This window comes from Peromyscus californicus, unplaced genomic scaffold (assembly GCF_007827085.1).
Source record: "Peromyscus californicus insignis strain IS unplaced genomic scaffold, ASM782708v3 Scaffold_4__1_contigs__length_199733344, whole genome shotgun sequence".
Lineage (NCBI taxonomy): Eukaryota > Metazoa > Chordata > Mammalia > Rodentia > Cricetidae > Peromyscus > Peromyscus californicus.
In genome coordinates, this window is record NW_026294562.1 from 119,884,526 (window position 1) to 119,904,143 (window position 19,618).

Sequence of the window (19,618 nt, forward strand, 5' to 3'; positions counted from 1 at the left end):
TGTGTGACTAGCACTCACATGGTAAGTTGCCAACAGTCTGTAACTATAACCCCAAGGGTCCTGATGCCTTCTTCTGTCCCCTATGAGTGCCAGGCATGCACATAATGAACAGACATACATTTAGACAAAACAGTCATACACATAGAATAACATGTGTATGGCTGTTATTCACATGACCATCTTCTCTTAACACTCTGCATCATTATGCAGGTAGTTGGTTTTCTACTGCTGTGATTGAAAACATGACCAAAAGCAACTTGGGGAGAAAAGGGTTTATTTCATCTTAAACCTTGGAGGACTTCTCAGCATATACATGGGATTGGGTTTAACCCACAGCAGCAACAACTAAAAACCCAATTTTAATTTTGTGGGAGAATTTTCTCTTCAGAGCTGTGATTATAGGTATATGTTTTAATTTTCAAATATTTGAGCATTCTATTTTTTTTCCTCTTAATTCCAGTGTGGTTAGAAAATCCTGTGTCATCTCAGTCCTTTGAAATTTGTTGAGACTTGTTTTATGTCCCAACATAAATATCAATACTCTAAGTTGATTGTATTCTGAGTCATTGAGTACAGAAAAATCTAATGAGTTCTATACTTGCCTAACAACTTGATTATCCTGTATCTACAAAATAAATAATCTAAAAATAGTGTTCAAAATTTGTGTGTACCTCCTGTTTCCTTTTGTCCTGTCCATTACTAAGAGAAATAGGTTCAGGCTTTGGGTTTTGGTTGAAAATAAGTCCTTATTTGGTTCCATAAATCTTTTATTTGTATATTTTAAGATTCTATCATTAGGTACATTAAATTTTGTAATTTATTCCTTTATGATATATCCCACTTTAAATCTAGTAAAGCTTTTTTTTTTTACATCTTTGACACTAATGTAGTTTTACGGTCTTTTTGAAAAGCTTTTTTGTAGTCTATATTTTCTAAAGATTTATTTTTATTATTTTTAATTGTATGTATGTGAGAGGTATATGCATATGAGTGCAGATGCCCAAGGAGGCCGAGGTGTTGAATCCCCTTGGAGCTGGGAATCAAACCAGGTCTCTACAAGAGTAGTTAAATGCTATTACTTATTAAACCGTCTTTCCAAACTGTATTCTATATTTCCCCATTCCTTTTATTAGGTTTTCATTGTCTTTGTATATCAGTTATGTTCATATAAGTTGCTTTTTTTTTTTTTTTTTTTTGGTTTTTTGAGACAGGGTTTCTCTGTGTAGCTTTGCGCCTTTCATGGATCTCACTCTGTAGACCAGGCTGGCCTCGAACTCATAGAGATCCGCCTGTCTCTGCCTCCCAAGTGCTGGGATTAAAGGCGTGTGCCACCACTGCTCGGCCTAAGTTGCATTTTTTTAAGGCATCCAATTTAAGCATTATCTTTTGCTTGGAATATTTGGTTTACATTTATTAGATCATTGTACATTTGATTTACATTTAATAGGTCATTGGTACATTTGGTTTACATTCAGTAGGTCATTGGTACATTTGATTTACATTTAATAGGTCATTGGTACATTTGGTTTACATTCAGTAGGTCATTGGTACATTCGGTTTACATTCAGTAGGTCATTGGTACACTTGGTTTACCATCTTGCTACTTGTTCTTGACTCAGCTGTGGGTTTGTAGTGGATTTTGTTTGTTTCCTCCTTCTCCCCCTTTTTCTTTTGGAGGAACCAAGTGATTTCTGGTATTTTGTTGCTTGGTAAACATTCTTTTACTATTTTTTAGTGAAAGCAAGAAAAGTTAAGCAAATAAAGAGAAATCAGTATCATTCACTATTCTTTTGGTGGGTTACTTGATAATATACAAATGCTTCCTTATGAGATTTTAAAGGTAATTCTTAAAAATTAAAAATTTCAAATTAAAATTTCCCATGCAGTACAAAAGATTTTACTAATACTTAACTCTTCAGTATTTGTTGCCATTTAATGTACTTTAACTCTTCATATATGTAGATGTAACCAACCGTCTTATTAAATAAGAAACACAGAACCAATGTAAAGAAGAAAGCCAAGAGGTCAGAGCTAAGAGCTAAAACCTTACCCTTCCTCCTGCGGTGGTCCTACCTCTCTGAACCAGAGCTACTTCCTGTGTTAGTCTTTTATATAGAGTTTCTGTTCTACCTTCTCATTGGTTGTAAACCCAACCACATGACCGCCTCATCACGGCCTGTCTGTATAGACCTCCAGGTTCTCTATGGTTGGTATTGAGATTAAAGGCACGTGTATCCAATACTAGCTGTATTCCTGAACACACAGAGACTTACCTAGCTCTGCCTACCAAGTACTGGGATTACAAGCGTAGGCCACCACTGCCCTGTTTTCCTATGGCTTGCTAATAGCTCTGACCCCGGGCAACCTTACATATTAACATACAAATAACATTTTAATACAAATAAAATATCACCATACATATATTTTAAAGCCCATAAGATGATGTTATCTTAAAAATCAGTAGTCATTTTAGATTACCTGTGAATTTATCCTTTCTGATGATTGCTGTGCTTCTATCTGGGATCATCCATCAAGCTAAACAATGAGTATTTCTCACAGCAGGTATTTGGCTGTCAGAGTCTTCTCCCCTGTGTTCATCTGTAAACATCTTTTCCTGCTCTCAGTTTTCAAGGATATGTTTCTGGAAATACAATTCAGTTTAACAGTTTTTCATCTATTATATCGACGTGATCCTGTGTCCTTTTGGCTTACATTATTTCCCTTGGCCAGTCTTTTTATGACCTCTTTAGAAGGATACATACCTTTTGTCAGGTACTCTAGGATTTTACATTACTTTACTTTCCAGTAGGTTGTTGATGATGTATTAGGGGTACTTTTATACAACAGACATTTAATTTTTTGATTTACCCCTCTGTTAATTTTAGTGAATGCTATTTTATTTTCTTTAAGCTGTTACATGTTTTTCATGACCTGAAGACTTCCTGTTTTTTCTTTTTTGTTTGTTTTGTTTTGTTTTCTCTGTGTCACTCTGGCTATTCTGGCACTCACTTTGTAGACTAGGCTGATCTTGAACTCAGAGATCTGCCTGCATCTGCTCTTCTGCTCTTGAGTGCTAGGATTAAAGGCATGTGCCACAACCACCCAGTAAAGACTTTCTTTTCAACTAAGGAAAACTCTCATGCTATAGGTTTGAATTATCATGCATTTTTAACCTTAAAAAGTGTGTGTGTGTGTGTTGCAATGTTACCCACAAACATGTAGAAGCCAGAGGTCAGCCGGGCGGTGGTGGCACACGCCTTTAATCCCAGTACTAGGGAGGCAGAGCCAGGCAGATCTCTGTGAGTTCAAGGCCAGCCTGGTCTACAGAGCGAGCTCCAGGAAAGGCGCAAAGCTACACAGAGAAACCTTGTCTTGAAAAACAACAACAACAAAAAGAAAAAAAAAAAGAAAAGAAGCAGCAGCAGCCAGAGGTCAGCCTTGAGTGTTGTTCCTTGTAGCTAGAGTTTTCCTTCCTGGCCCATGGTCAGGACAAATCTCTCTCACCCGCCAGTCCCGCAGCTGCTCAGACCCAACCAAGTAAACACACAGAGACTTATATTGCTTACAAACTGTATGGCTGCAGCAGGCTTCTTGTTATCTAGTTCTTATATCTTAAATTAGTCTATAAGTTGCCACATGGTTTGTGGCTTATCGGTACCTTACATCTCACTTGTCATGGCGACAGCTGGCAGTGTCTCTCTCCTCAGCCTCCACTTCCCAGAATTCTCTTCTCTCCTTGTCCCGCCTATACTTCCTGCCTGGCTACTGGCCAATCAGTGTTTTATTTATTAACCAATCAGAGCAACACATTTAACATACAGAACATCCCACAGCACTTCCCCTTTTCTTTGTTTTTTTTTTTTTTTTTCAAAAAGCAAGGTTTTAACTTTGACATAGTAAAATTACAGATAACAAAACAATTATCAAGCAAGAATTACAGTTATACTATCTAGTCTATTTATAATATCTAGTCTGTATTTGGCAAAATTAAGAAGCTATCCTATCTGTCCTATGTTTGTGAGTCTAAGGTTTCATATCTAATTTATCTCTTTTCATAACTAAGGACAATTATAACTTCAGTCTTCAACTACATCAAAGACCTCAGAAGGACAGTCGGTAGAGCATGAGACTCTTAATCTCAGGGTCATGAGTCCGTACCCCACGTTGGGTGCCAGATATTGGTGAAATTATTGAGGTAACTCCACGTAGTTAAAAGGGAGGTTTATTTTGTGGGGTAACTCACAAATGAAGGGATAGGTAACGGTCTGAGAAAGGTGTAGCACAGTCCGGCGGTGTTCTCTGGAGAACTCTGCTCGGTCTACCTCCAGCGTCCAGGGTCCAGGAACCAAGAGAGCCAGCACATCCGGATCTCGGGTCTTCAGGGTTCTCTCTCGGCCCGCCTACAAGGTGTGACAGTTACTGAAGCCTCAATGGGGGTTGGAACTTCCAGATCAAAGCTGGAATGGCTACCCACTACAGTTCCTTAGGAAGTGTCCACATTGGTTTTCTTTTTGAGACAGTCTCTAACTTGGACTCTGCCTGGCTTTGCCTCCCCATGCCGGGATTGTAAGTATGTACCACCATCCCTGGCTTCTTACGTGGGTGCCGGGGTTCAACCTTATAGACTAAGGCATCTCCTCGGCCCATATCCTTAAAATTTTAATCCATCTGGAGGGAATTTTTATCCAGCTCTTGTTTCATCATGCATAGGTTCAATTCTGTTTCTTACTACCTTCCTTCCCTCCCTCCCCCCTCCCCCCTCCCTTCCTTCCTTCCTTCCTTCCTTCCTTCCTTCCTTCCTTCCTTCCTTCCCCACTCGTCCTCTTTCTTGATTGCTTGCTTTGTACGCTTTCCTTATCCAGAGATTACAAGTAGTAAAGCTTGCATCGTATATGTCAAGCCAGTACATTTTGTCATTTGTATGTGATTTTTAAATTTATTTATTTATTTGAATCAGGGTCTCACTATGTAGTTAGTGTGACTGGGAAGTTGCTATGTGAAGTGTACTGACCTTGAATTTACAGAAGTTCAGTTGCTTCTATATCCCAAGTTCTGGGATTACAGGCATGCACTTGGCTCTCATACAGAATTTTTTATAATTCTGTGTTTTAAAATCACATTGGCTTTTTAATCCAAATTTTCTAGTATTTTGAAATCTCTTACTTCATTGTTTTACTGGCTTTGCAAGGGATCTCCTGGCCTCTTTTATGAAGGAGCAGCATTAATTCTGGTAAGTTTATAAAGTATTTGGTATTTTTCTCCAATAAGAAATAGTGAGTTGGGAAACTGTACTGTGTAGTTTTCTATTTCCATAGTTCCCAACCATAGTTCTCACCTTCTGTTAGCTTCTAAATCTCAGAAATAAAGCTTTATTCTCTGTTGTTCTGTGCTGAAATGTCCCTTGTTCAGATTATAGCTTCAGACAAGTAGGAAGTGGGAGCTGGAGGGTCACAAGTACCTGTCTGTCCTGGAAATGATTTGCCACAGAGAGAATGCTGCTTTTGTTGAATGGAAGTCTGTGGTACTCAGGAGAGAAGACAGAAAAATTATTTGTTACGGTGGAGTTCCATCTAAGTTTTCATTTATCTTAACACATTCTTTCAGATTAGCCTCAAGGATTGATCAAAACTTCAAATGTATGCAAAATTTTATATGCTAAGTTTATTTTCTATTTCTACAGGTCCTGCTCAGTCTGGAATTTTGTCAGATCGTGAAGTGGTAAACCTCTTTCTTCATTTTACTGTCAATCCTAAACCCCGAGTAGAATACATTGATCGACCACGATGCTGCCTCAGAGGGAAGGAATGCTGCATCAATCGATTCCAGCAAGTAGAGAGCCGCTGGGGCTATAGTGGAACAAGTGACAGAATCAGGTATCTGTCCGAGTGGGGGCTTGGCATGGGGGTGGTGGGCGGCCGTTAGTGGTTAGCCTTTAGCCTCGTCTTGAGAGGTAGTTAACCACTATTTCATTTTATAGTTTGCTTAATACAGGATGAGGCCATAGCTGCACACAAAGGAAAAATAAGAGTAGGAACAAATGATTTGGCATATAAGAATAGGAACAAATGATTTAAGTATTTAATCCAAGTAAGTAGAAAATGAACATAGAAGGAGCACTAGAGAAATTAAATAGGCAAATGAAGACAGTAGTGAGTTAAAAGTAGAAAAGTTGATGAATTCATAATCTGTTTTCCTTAAAAGATCAATAAAACAAACCATCCTAGAAGAAGCAATTCTTTAAATTCCTTTTAGAAATCAAAATGCAACTATCATATGCTTGAAATTTTTACTTTTATTCTGGGTTTACTTTGTGCTAATAAATTGAACATCTTGATGGAATGGATCATTTTATAGGCAAATATAAATTATCAAAATTGACCGAAGAAGAAAGCCTGAGTAGACCAATTACCCTGGGAAGAATTAAAAGTTATCAGAGAACTGTCCATTCACAAAGTTTTTACAGGTGAGTTTTTTATCAACCGTTCAAGGAACAGTTCCCTTGAGCGCTGAAAGAAGAAAATACCATGTGGTTAGTTACTGAAGGAAGCAAAATTCAGATAAGAGTTGAATAAGACACATCATCTGGATCCACCTCACCATAGAGGAAATTCTACATACCCACTCCACTTTAACAGGACAGTGCCATGAGAACAGATAGAGTGTGTTTGCAGAGTGAAGAGGTAGCTCAGTGTTAACGTGTTAACGTGTTAATGTAGCTCATCACTGAAGAGACTACAAGAAAATGGTTTGTATAGACAGCAAGACTCTGGAGGTGGGTAGCGGTGCCTTTGCTAACGTTTTACCTCTGTACCTGGTGATACCTGTTAGTAGCTTAAGTCTAGAAAACATTTCACTAACAGTGGTTGATCATTGAAGAGAAAGTAGGAATTGAAACTCTAGCTAGAGATGCCTACCACCTTTGCTGAGTCTCAGTGGTCATTGGTGTAGTCATAAACAAGAGCTCTATATACTCAGAACAGGGTGGACCTTAGTGTATAGCTCTAGGAAGCTCAGATTTTCTGTAGTAATTTTTTTTTCCTTCAGAGGCAGGGTATCTCTGTGTAACAGCCCTGGCTGTCATTGGGACTGGCTTTGTAACCAGGCTGGCCTCAAACTCACAGAGATCTGCCTTTCTGTGCCTCTCGAGTGCTGGGATTAAAGGCGTGCACTACCACTGCCAGGCAATATTTTGTAGTTCTCCTTTACTGACTTGAAATGAAATTCATAATGCATACTTTAGGGGATAAATGGCCTTTCTGTAATACAAAGGAGAAATAAATACAGCTGATAATAAAAATTTAAGGAGAAATAAGGAAGCTGATAGTAAAGTTAGTACTTCAGTATGTAGACTTGGTAGGACACTAGCAGGTAAACTGAAGTGTACATCTCAATATCTATGTACTGATATATAATACCTTACATTCCAAGGTTTGATAAAAGTTGAGTCAGTTCCATGTATTCATATATCCATATCTGAACTTGGCTACTGGCTGAAAGTTGTTTCAGATTCTAAAATCATTCCTCAGAATTTTTAGTCCTTTACTGCCAAAGACTTTGGTTGCATGTTCCCAGGCAAGCTGAAGCTCTGCCTCCCTGTTTCAGCTTTCCTGCAGAGATGGAAAAGGTAAGGGCAGTGCAGTGCAGTACAGGAAGCTGCTCTGGGCTGCATCTGAAGGGTTAGGTCCAGGTGACACATCTGTAAGTAGAGCAGCCTTGGTCAAGTCACTGAATGTCTCAACTCCAGCTGCTCTTTCATAAAATGAAGGTACAGTTAGGATGAATCTTTCGTAGGATTGAAGTGGAAGATAGGTAGGGGTGTCTATGTGTGTCTTCACATATGACGTATGCATGTGTGGGTATAAATTTGTGTGTATAGGAATATACACATCATTACTAATGGCAACAATGAATGATAAGAGCTTTATTTATATGGAAATCAGTAAAATTGCACTAACTATCTTTAGTTTGTAAATAAAATATGATTACAGCTTACAGTCACAACAATAAATTTCCTTTCATGAATTTTGGGGTTCTGGGTTATGGGACTCTGTTCTGTCCGCCACAGGAACTGGAGTGTCACTGGCTCCTTGTGCCTAAACCTTAAAAGAGAACTTACTAAACAGCCTACTGGAAGTAATAGAAGAGTAACTGCTGCTCAGAATGTGAATTTGAGATTATTCTTACCATTACTAAAAACTCTGTTAAAATAAAAGGCCCTCAGTTACAGAAATGAATGGTGGTGACAGTTGTCCAGTGATGTAAATGTCACTTAACTGTACACGTAATGACTAGTGTGGTATAATTTATATATGTACTGCCACAGTAAGAAAACCCAAGAGTTTAAATGTAAAAGAAATTGAGTTATAGTAAGTAAATGACATTTTAAGTACATATTCTACTATATTGTAGTAAATTATATTTTTATTATGTTGAACATTACTGTAATAATGTAAGATTAAACTCCGAAATGTCCAGCATTAGTACTTCTATGTAGATCTAGAGAAGTTTGGCTGGAATCATACTTTAATAAGGATATGTTAACTTTCTAAATTAATTTGAGTATGTTAGAAAGTTCCTTTCAGAAGACCCATGTTTTTGGTAGAGGAGTGGCCTGACAAAATATAAAGTTAATCTGGAAGAATAAATTCTCTTCTAAAAGAGAGGCAGCTCAAATATGAATAAGAACGATGAGTCTATAAGGAGTGTTATATGGATTGCACTATACAGGTCAGAAACCGTGAGGCCAGATGAGCATTTAGAATGGAATAAAAAAGAAGGAAGGATTACTGGATCCTTACTGACCACATGAAATATTCATATAAATTCAAGTTTTAACATTAAACAAAAATGAAACTTTGAACATACTACAATAGACGAGGATGATGTGGGCCTCTCTAAACCTGAAATAGATTATTGTTTGGTAAAGAATTTTATGTCCCAAATCACCATGAAGTTTAAAAATAAATGAAAAATGTGAAACTTTTTTGAAGCAGTTTGACAAATATCATAATGCCTAAGAGTGTGCCTTTGATTTTCATCAATACTACTCCTGGGAATTTATTCTAAGAAAATAATGAAAGCTTTATAAAACAGTTTTGCTCTGAATCATACATTATCATATAATTAAGAACTGCAAAAACCCTAGATTATCCGAGGAATTGATTAATTACATGAGTAAGAGTTGAAAATACTGAGTCTGGTGATGACTTTTAATGTAGTTCATAGAGAAGGTGGTTGACAGGATTCACCTCCGGATTCATGAGACACTTTCAGTGTTTTCTCACTCACTCACTTGTCAGCTGCATTTTCTGAGTTGGTTTTCTTTTGTGCTGAGGATTGATTACTACAGGACATAAACACATTCTCTACCACCCAACTACATACCTGGGCCATTTTCCGATTTTATCTTTAAAAGATAAAATACTGATTTTAATGATTAAAAATTACTGTGAATTTTTTTAGAGTGGTCTTCTTACTGTACTGGGTATGTACATAGCGTGGGGGTAGGAACATGAGCGTTTCCCCCTCCCCTTTGGTGCTGAGGTTAGAGTAACCTCATATGCACTAGGCAAGGGCTGCACCACTGAGCTTCATCTCCAGCCTGAGCTGAGTGAGATTATGTTCCAGCTGGCAAGACTGTTGACCTAGGAGAGTTTCTTTCTTTAAAGCTCAGTTTGTCCATTCTGCCCTCATTTCTTCTCTTCGTCTTTCTCCCCACCCTTCTTGTGGGGTCTCTGCAAACACTAGTGCCAGCGGAGTAATGTTCCATTTGAGACTAGAAGGAAATCCAGTCCAACACGACTCAGTAGCCAGTGTTGGTTCAAGCTTCTAGAGGCTGACACTGGGCAGGTTGTTTTAGGCATTTAAGTAAAGCACCATTTGGGGGAAAGTTTCCTGGTGTAACACAGTGTCCTGTGCTCAAGGGGGCATAATTATATTGAAATGCTTCTCAAAGTACATGTCATTTCTTCCCGTGAAGATGGGTTCTATAGATAAGCTACATGAGTTATCCTAAGGGCCTAGGGGAGGATCTAGTGTGTTCTAGGTCATGTAGATAGGGCAGAGGTCATCTGGGTTATTAGCCACCTCCAGTCCTGTGGGAGCTTGGGAGAGCCCCTTGCCATACTAATAACACAAAGGTCACTTAGAGTATTAGTATCTCCAGTCCTGCTTGTACGAGCTTGGTATGTCCTGGTCCTACAAATAGTGCATGGATCACCTAGGCTACTAGCCACCTCTAATCCCAGCCTTCTGGGCAGAAAACAGATTATACATCTCTTTCCTTGAAAAGACAACCCTCAATGTTTAGTATTCATGGCTTCCCTAGTGCTCTGTGATCAGGACCTGTGACCTTTGTGTTTCCAGCACCTTCTCTTTCTTTCTCCCACTGTGTTGTCCAGATGGGCTTGATCTTGCGAGCACAAGTTTTCCTCCTGCTCTGACTTCCTGGGTAGCTTGGACCATGAAAGTAGTTGCAGTCATGCCTGGCTAAAGCTTATTTCTTTGACTGTAAAAACTTGGGATAATAAATATGGTTATAGATAGTTCACTGATGTATAGGGCTGGTGTGCTATTGCAGGGAGGTGAGTTATAGTAAGAAATGGAGCTTACGGCTCAGCACATAGGAACTACCTACAAAACTCTAGTGGTGTGCCAGTAGTACTAATAGTGATCGAATCAAAACTTTAGCTGAAAATGCTGAGAATTACAGATTATCTGTAATTACTGTGTTTAATACAGTCTTTTCAGTTGCCTTTGTAGTTAATGTCATTTTTCTTACACATACAGTAAATGAAGTAAGATAGATCAGTATTTCTTGACTATTGTGCCAAACTAGACTTGCTAATTATTTTATGGAACCTTTATTCATGGTGCCTGTCTCCACTCATCTACTTTCAGTTGTTGGTTTAGTGCATTTACAACTCTTACCAGAGTTTATAATTACTATCTATCCCTTTGCTTGTTTATCATTCTCTCCCAAGTGGCAAAGGTAGAACCTGTGCCTTGTTCACCATTGTTTCCTGACTGGCCACTCACAGTGACAGTGTGATAGGCCCTCGGTAAGTATTTACTGAACTGATAGAATGTCCAAGTTTGGGACTTTGATCTTAATGACCAGAATGTTCGTGAGGGAGATTGGATGGGTGCAGCATAGAACCAACCGTTACAATAAAAGCAGGGATTTAGGTCACAATCCTTTGACTATATACAGAATAAATCCTCCTTGAGTTCCTCTTCAGTTCACACTAGGATTTGTGGGCAATGAAGGTGACATTTTCAGAAGTATCTTTTATGATCATTTCTATTTGTAAGTAAAATCCAGGTAACACTTTTAAAGAGCTATAGACTTCAAAATATGAACACTTAGAGAATTGTTTCTGTTATTTTGTAATGGGATCCTTTCTCACAGGTTCACAGTTAACAGAAGAATCTCTGTAGTTGGATTTGGTTTGTATGGATCTATTCATGGGCCCACGGATTATCAAGTGAATATACAGGTACTCTCCATCCCTGTTATCATCCTGAGATATAGCAGCTACTTTGCAATAAATACTGTCTTGACAAAAACCCAGATTTCATTGTCATTGTCAAAGGAATCAGGAATCATCAGTAGTATTTTAAACCATTTCTGTTTTGTGGTTGTTGTAATAATTGTGGTTTCAGGAAATTGGGGTCCTTTGCAAAAGTATTAGCATATCCAGAGCTAACTTTTGTCCAGGAAACCCTTACAGTAATTCTATCTTACTGATTTAAATACCCTTCTTCCCTTTCATGTTACTTGAACTTGAGTGCTTTGAACGCATCTCATTACTTCACACTGCCTCAAACACTCTCTTGATTTAGGAGTGTCTGAGTAAATACTGCTACATTCTTGTTTTGTTTTGTTTTTGTGTTTGTTGTATTTTGACAGGGTCTTGCATCTGAGGATGGTCTCAACTTGCCATCCTCCTCCTTGTGTCTGTCTTTCTAGTGCTGAGATGACAGGTGTGTGCCAGCATGCTGCTCTGCTGCATCTTGAGGGCTGCTCCACCTCAGTTCTTGTAGATAGGGCACAGATGTTAAACACCCTCTCTGCTCCACCTCAGTTCTTGTAGATAGGGCACAGATGTTAAATACCCTCTCTGCTCCACCTCAGTTCTTGTAGATAGGGCACAGATGTTAAACACCTTCTCTGCTCCACCTCAGTTCTTGTAGATAGGACACAGATGTTAAACACCTTCTGTTCCATCCTTCCTAATGAACTGCTGTTCCCCATTGGATTGCATACCCTGTAAAGTAAAATTATTTTTGAAAACATATCAGTGTTATATTTTTATTTATGAACTATACAATACTGTGCCTATATTTTATACATAAAGTAAAAAAAATATGAGAAAAGGAAGTAAAACATGTTTCAGACTTTTATCAATAAAGCAAAAAACATGCCGTATAAATGTTACCACTATATTCTCTTTAATAGTAAAAACTTTGAACCTTGTAGTCAAATGCATGCTTTTTAAAATGTTGCTACTTTGTATTCTTTGTGACTACAGCAATTCAAAGATCTGGTTATGTAACAGCCAGGAATAGAGGAGAAAGTTATTTTCATGCAGTTTTTGTGTGTCGGGTTATGTTGTTCACATATGCAAAGGCACGTGTTTATGTACATGCATGAGTGTGGAAGCCATAAGACAACCTTCGGTATCATTCCTCGGGTGTTATCCACCTTTATTTGGAGACAGTCTCTCATTCTCTTGGAACTTACTTTGTAAACCAAGCTGGCCTTGAACTCAGACATCTGCCTGCCAGTGCTGAGATTAAAGGTTTGCACCACCACGCCCAGCTTATTTTTGTAGGGGCAGTGTTTGGAGACAGGGTTTCTCTGTGTGGCCCTGGCTGTCCTGGAACTTGTTGTATAGACCAGGCTGTCCTCAAACTCAGAGATCTGCCTGCCTCTGCCTCCTGAGTGCTGTGACTAAAGGAGTGTGCCACCATCGCCTGGCTTTTTTGGCACTTTACTAACTGGGCTCTGGATACTGAGACCTCCATGATTCTTCAGAAAAACAGCAGATCTTTGAAGAGTATAAAAGATCTCAGTTCCTCTCCTTACTTGTGGCTTTTTTGTCTGTTTGAAAAGGCAGCCACTACTTAGCCCCTGCCAATAAATAGTTCCCATCTGGACACAAGGGTCTGAAGATAGCAAGGAGACAGAAACTGGTGGATTTTCACATGGAATTTCTTGATGTTTCATCTGAGTGTTGACCAATATTTAAAACTGTTTAGATACACTCCATGAAGTCCATCTAAATAAAGCACAGACTGAAGTTAGTTCACCTAGCCAGTTATGTTACCGAGTTAGAAGAGCCAGTTTAACCCTTGTTGAAAAGCCTCATTTTTCTGGGCAACTTCTCCTAATACCATGTGTCTACCAGCTGAGGTATGGTTCCTAACATACTATAATGCCAAATCCTCTAAATTAATGTTTCCTTGAAGTTGGTGTGTGTGGGTGGGGTGGGGGTAGTGGGATGTACATGTGTGTGTTGGTCTGTGCAGGTGGGTATGAGTGCAGATTAAGGCCAGAAGTTGAAGTTGAAAATAATTCCAGGATCACTTTCCATCTTCTGGGTTGTTTCCAGACAGAGTTTCTTTGAGTAGCCCTGGCTGTCCTGGAACTAGCTCTGTAGACTAGGCTGGCCTTGAACTCACAGAGATCCACCTGTTTGTGCTTCCTGGATGCTGGGATTAAAAGCATGTACTACCATTGCCCAGCACTCTCCATCTTCTTGTTTGAGACAGTCTCTCACTTCACCTAGAGCTCTCCAGTTTAACTAAGCAGACTGTTCAGTGAGCTCCAGGGATCCCCTGTCTTTGTCCCCACCTCACCTCTCCGTCTCTGGGGTTGCAGACACATGCTATTGCACCTGGCTTTTATGTAGCTGCTCAGCGGGATCTTCACTCAGCACTTCATGCTTGAGAGCAGATACGTTCCCCAGCAAGCCATTTCCCTAGGACCTTTCCGTTTCAGTAGAACCATCTAGAGGGCTTTTGCTTGTTTTGTAAGTATTTATTTTGTGTGTATGTTTATATACCTGAGGGTATGTATGTGCACCGTGTGCATGCAAGAACCTAAAGAGATCAGAGAAGGCATTGGATCTCCTGGAAACTGAAGCTAGAGACACTTGTGAGCTGAACCCCATCCTCTGCAGGAGCACTAAGTTTTCTTAACTGCTGAATCAGCTCTCCAGTCTTGAGAGCTCTTCTTAGTACCTGAGCTGGGCCCTCATCCCAGAGACTTGTGACATAGAAAGGAAGTCACATGACATAGGAAGGAAAGAGATGGCATGTTTTTATGTGAAAGTTCATCTTTATGTGCCTGGTTTTGTATTTTGTTGTTGTTGTTTGTTTTGTTTTGTTTTGAGATCCACTTTACCTTTCACCTAAAATAAGAGCCATGCACATCTTAAGACTCGACTTTGGCTGGCTCAGCTATATTAACAGATGAAAGTACCAGAGACTTGTGTGATAGAAGGAGGACATGATAACTTGGAACATTTCTGAAAGTTGATCCATATCTCCACTGCCACCAGCTACAAGGACTACCATTAAAGAAAGATAGACTCTTGGGACTGTAGCAGTTACATCACTCAAACACCTCCCCCACCCCCTTCAATCTCAGTTCTCCCAAATCCAATGGGACAGCAGTATTGAAGCAGCAAGTATATAAATTGATGGCAATCGATACAGGAAGGTGTTGAAAATAGATCTATATGCTAAGAATGGCATCTTGTTTTAGTGTAATGGTATTTTCTAGAGATTTTAATTTTATGGGTACAGCCTCCTTTTTATTAAACAGGTAGTAGATACTTGAAAGGTATATTCACTGAGCATGGTGGTGCATACCTTTAATCCCAGCCCTTGAGTGTTCCAGGCCAGCTAGGCCTACATAGTTAGACCTTGTCTTAAAAGGGAGGTAGGGTAGGTTATATTAGTAAATGGCATGTATGGCTCAGTTTTCACAGACTGTACACACCTGTGTAACTAGTGCCTAGTCAAGGGACAGGACAAGACCACACCAGGAACTCTTCATGATCCTCCCGCCCGCCCTCCCTCCCTACAGAGAAACCGCTGTTCCAGCCTTAGCCTATTTCATTACTGTTTCCTAGACTGTTTGCAAAAATGCAGGTTGTGAGGGCACTGTCCCCATGTCTGGAAGCCCTCCTGGTAACTATTTCAGTACTGTTTCCTAGACTGTTTGCAAAAATGCAGGTTGTGAGGGCACTGTCCCCATGTCTGGAAGCCCTCCTGGTAACTATTTCAGTACTGTTTCCTAGACTGTTTGCAAAAATGCAGGTTGTGAGGGCGCTGTCCCATGTCTGGAAGCCCTCCTGGTAACTATTTCAGTACTGTTTCCTAGACTGTTTGCAAAAATGCAGGTTGTGAGGGCGCTGTCCCATGTCTGGAAGCCCTCCTGGTAACTATTTCAGTACTGTTTCCTAGACTGTTGCAAAAATGCAGGTTGTGAGGGCGCTGTCCCATGTCTGGAAGCCCTCCTGGTAACTATCTCAGTACTGTTTCCTAGACTGTTTGCAAAAATGCAGGTTGTGAGGGCGCTGTCCCATGTCTGGAAGCCCTCCTGGTAACTATTTCAGTACTGTTTCCTAGACTGTTTGCAAAAATGCAGGTTGTGAGGGCGCTGTCCCCTGTCTGGAAGCCCTCCTGGTAACTTGGTAAGCTCTGACTTCAGCTTTTCAAGCCGTCCTCCAGGAAGTGTCACCCCTCTTTAAACAGAAGCAGTTTCCTCCCTGTCCAGCTTCTTTATCATCTAAACTGGACTGCCTGCATATTTCCTCTAGTGGCTTGACTCTCCTGGAGGGTGCCTTACTATCCCCAAAGATCACCGAGAACCAGTAAGATAGAACTAACTAATTGTAATTATTCACAGACATGGATATTTTAATTTAAGGATATTTTAATTCCAGTAAATACTGAAACTGAAAATGTTGAGAGGATTATCCTATTAATAAGACATGGGCTAAACAAGGAGGAAAGATTCTTTTCCCTCCGATATCCCAAGTCTGCATCCCCACCCCACTGCAGACAGGGTTTCTCTGTATAGCCTTGGCTGCCCTGGAACTCACTTTGTAGACCAGGCTGGCCTCAAACTCACAGAGAGCCTGTTTCTGTCTCCCGAGTGCTGGGATGAAAGGCGTGCACTGCCATGCCGGCTCGAGTCTGCATTCGAGTTCACACACGAACCTGCACTTTGTAGGGAAGCCTTCTTGTGCAGCCAAGCCCCCGCCCAACGCTTGATGCCTTCCCCGTTCTTAACTGTGACGCATGAGTTAAAGAGCTATTTTCTGATCATCAAATGCTTTAAAAGGCATCTTTGATAACTAGAGATAAGCAGAGAAAAATTAGAACATGGGAAGTTTACAGTCTATTGTCGCAACTTCTAGAGGCTTCATATTTTCTTTAAGACTGTTACAATTTAACTTAAATGTTACTTCTCTTAAAACTCACAGATCATTGAATATGAGAAAAAACAAACCTTGGGACAAAATGATACTGGATTTAGTTGTGACGGGACTGCTAACACATTCAGGGTCATGTTCAAAGAACCTATAGAGATCCTGCCCAATGTCTGTTACACAGCATGCGCAACGCTCAAGGTAAGAGGCACTCAGCGGCACAGGCGCAGCCGCCCTGCATGGGCTCCTGGCTCCTGGCTTCCGTGTTTACAGAGTCGCTGGTATGCTGGGGAGTATCTTAGAAAGGGGAGAGGAAGCGGAGCTAAGATACTCCGCTGCTTTAAGTGCTGCCCAACACTGCTGTTCTGAGAGAAAGTGAGTGCTTCCTAAGAACTGCTCCATTGTTTAAAGGAATTGAACTTTCCACGGAAGATAAAAGAATTGTGTCCTTAAAACCTTTCCACAGTTGTTAATGGCCTAATTCTATATTGATGTTTTTAAATTGTTTTTAAGTAAAAACTTCATATTTCATTAAATGACTGACTGAAATTTTACACTGGATCTGTAGTGACGAGGGTAGACCAGCAGTCAGAGCAGAACACACTGAGGGCCTCTGGATGACAGCCACTAACCAACCATTATTCTCCTGTAGGGGCCAGATTCTCACTACGGCACAAAAGGACTGAAGAAAGTCGTCCATGAGACCCCTGCTGCAAGCAAGACTGTCTTTCTATTTTTCAGCTCCCCTGGCAATAACAATGGCACTTCAATAGAAGATGGACAAATACCAGAAATAATATTTTATACATAACCTAGTGTTACCGACCATTCAGTCTAATCTCAAAAGCATAAACAACTGGCCACAAATAGTTTGAGTGTCTTGAGTATTTATAATTACAGAATAAGAAACATTTTAGTTTCTTAGAGGAAGTAAAGTTTATTTAAATCTCTGCATGATTCAAAGGCAGATTTTCCATTTTCTTGTAACCCTCAGAGCAAAGAGAACTGAGTTTGTGAAAACCGCAGTCTTCCTGCTTGTCTTGTGTGATTTCATAGGTCCACTGACTCGTGATCTTTCAGTAATTTGGGAATTGAAAGATTTTTGTCATATATAGCAGATGTGGATGTTTTCACTTTTTTTTTTAAACTTGTTTTTACTATTTTGAAAGTTAGGTGAAATGGGTCAGTATTCCTACAGAATTCTTTTTAACTCAAATAACTAATTTCGGAAAATTAAGAAAATTGACTTTATATTTGGGGTTTTGAAATATCTGGTTGTTAACATTTGGAATAGTGCTAAAAGTAAGCCTAAAAAACACCCAAGAGAAATTCCAGTACATTTGCAGAAAGGGTGTTTTGTAATAGTGTAGTAGTGTATTGCATAGTACTGTTTCAAAGCTGTAAGTGGAGTTTGTACAAATTCACAATAACTGAAATAAACAGATCTACAGGGACAGGCTAAGATGGATTCTTTATCACTCCTATCCCACTGTGCCTGTCGTGGGTGCTGCCAGTAATTGCTAGATGGCTGAGATACGATGGAGGTGGAGACAGACACCACTATAGTGCTGCAGTGACCGGACACAGCAAGAGAGGACAGAATACTAAGTTCCTAACAGCTGCTCTGAAATCAAAGCTGTCCAACCAATACTCCTCCCGAAAAGGAAGGAGGCTTTTCGTCACCTGCAGAGAAAATGCTTGATTTTATCTGTAACCTTGTTAATGGACTGGTACACCTATGGTAAGAGTGGGGCAGGAGGATATCTGACAGTGTGACGTTTCTACGTTTTTATATAAAGCAGATTTTTAAAGTACAAGTGAGATAACATTTTCCTCTTGAAAATGATTATCTTACAAAAAAATAAACCTTGTATAAATTAAGCCGAAAGTGTATCAGTCTCAGATAGTTGTGGAAAGTTATTAAAAATAAAAATTCTTCTAAGTATCAACTTAAGAATTTTTTCTAAATAGGATATAAAGGATTTCATCAAAAGTAATATTTTGTATTTTCACGAGGTCAGGGAGGTGATGTGCTGGTGGCCAGGGTCTCCTGAAGTTGCTGAAGAGAGGAAACTGTTTTCTGTTTGCTCTGGTACCATGATCTTGTGTTGCCAGCCTCCGTTAGCTGGAATACCTGTGGAATGTGTGATTCTGCATAACTGAAGTTTAGCAAAGACTGTAGTAACCATTTGGGGAGGTATTTCTTCCTTAACACGTATTGCATGCCAGAGGTAAGTTAGTGCTTTTGACGTTGGGGCATTCCCATGCCTTGTTTTTTACTGAACAACTGTAATGGAATGTAGTCAATGGAAGGTACAAGAAACGGAACCACTCACTGACATGGGACATCACCTGGAATTTTTAGAATAAATTGATCCTTTTTGTTTATCTGTTTTTTGTCATTTGTCTCTTTCTGTAAAAGTTGAATGTGAGACAGTACTTTGGAACAAAGGTTATAATTAATTAAAGTTTAGCTCTTGTGCATTTGTAGTTTTAGTCAGTACTACAGAGGGGGGTGAGGGACAGTTGCCTAATGTGGTTTGAATGAAAATGGCCCCCATGGGCTCATAGAGAGTAGCACTATAGAAGGTATGGTGATGTTTTTCTGTAAGCTTAGCTGCTGCACATGAATCTACTGACATTTTAATTATTGTCTGTGGCCCCACAGCCCCGCAGTCAATGCCCCTCCAGCCAATCTGGCCATGCCTGGAGGGCCTTCCAGTCCTGTGGCCAGGGCTCTGCCATGGCCCCAATATGTAGGTTTAAACTAAGTCTATCAACAAAGTATTTTCTCTGCTTAATAGCTTGGGCCATAAAGACTTCAAATTGTACCCAGCACCGTTTAGTAAACGTTCTAAATAGTAACTTCTTTATTTGGACACTGTAATACCGACACATATTGATGCAGACAAGCAAGAATGTATGCAAAGCACTTAGTGCAAAGGCCAGTACACAGTAATCATCAGGCTGCAGTGACTGACATTTTGGCACTATGGATGGAATTCAAGCTAGGTGCCTTACTCAAATGTTCTGTTCCTGTAAAAAGACACCATGACCATGGGAACTCATATAAAAGAAAACATTTCATTGGGGCTGGTTTGTAGTTCAGAAGTTTAATCCATTATTGTCATGGCAGGAAGTGTGATGGGACACAGACAAATATGGTGCTG

At 39.8% G+C, this 19,618-nt stretch overlaps 1 protein-coding gene and 1 long non-coding RNA gene across 3 annotated transcripts in view; one reads left to right on the forward strand and one right to left on the reverse strand.

Annotated features, from left to right (window-relative positions):
- Btbd1 (BTB domain containing 1) overlaps positions 1 to 18,836 on the forward strand; it is a 42,787-nt gene extending 23,951 nt beyond the window's left edge. For both annotated transcript variants that reach the window (XM_052760735.1, XM_052760734.1), the window contains 4 exons: positions 5,681 to 5,873; positions 11,411 to 11,498; positions 16,503 to 16,649; positions 17,101 to 18,836. In XM_052760735.1, coding sequence (XP_052616695.1) covers positions 5,681 to 5,873; positions 11,411 to 11,498; positions 16,503 to 16,649; positions 17,101 to 17,259 — 587 coding nt within the window. In that variant the 3' untranslated portion in view covers positions 17,260 to 18,836. The remainder of the gene's footprint in view (positions 1 to 5,680; positions 5,874 to 11,410; positions 11,499 to 16,502; positions 16,650 to 17,100) is intronic.
- LOC128124452 (uncharacterized) lies at positions 857 to 5,674 on the reverse strand. The gene is made up of 2 exons (XR_008222861.1): positions 2,479 to 5,674; positions 857 to 1,724 (listed from the first exon to the last, which is right to left on the reverse strand). It is a non-coding gene; the product is annotated as an uncharacterized LOC128124452 (long non-coding RNA).
- Positions 18,837 to 19,618: the final 782 nt, after the last annotated feature.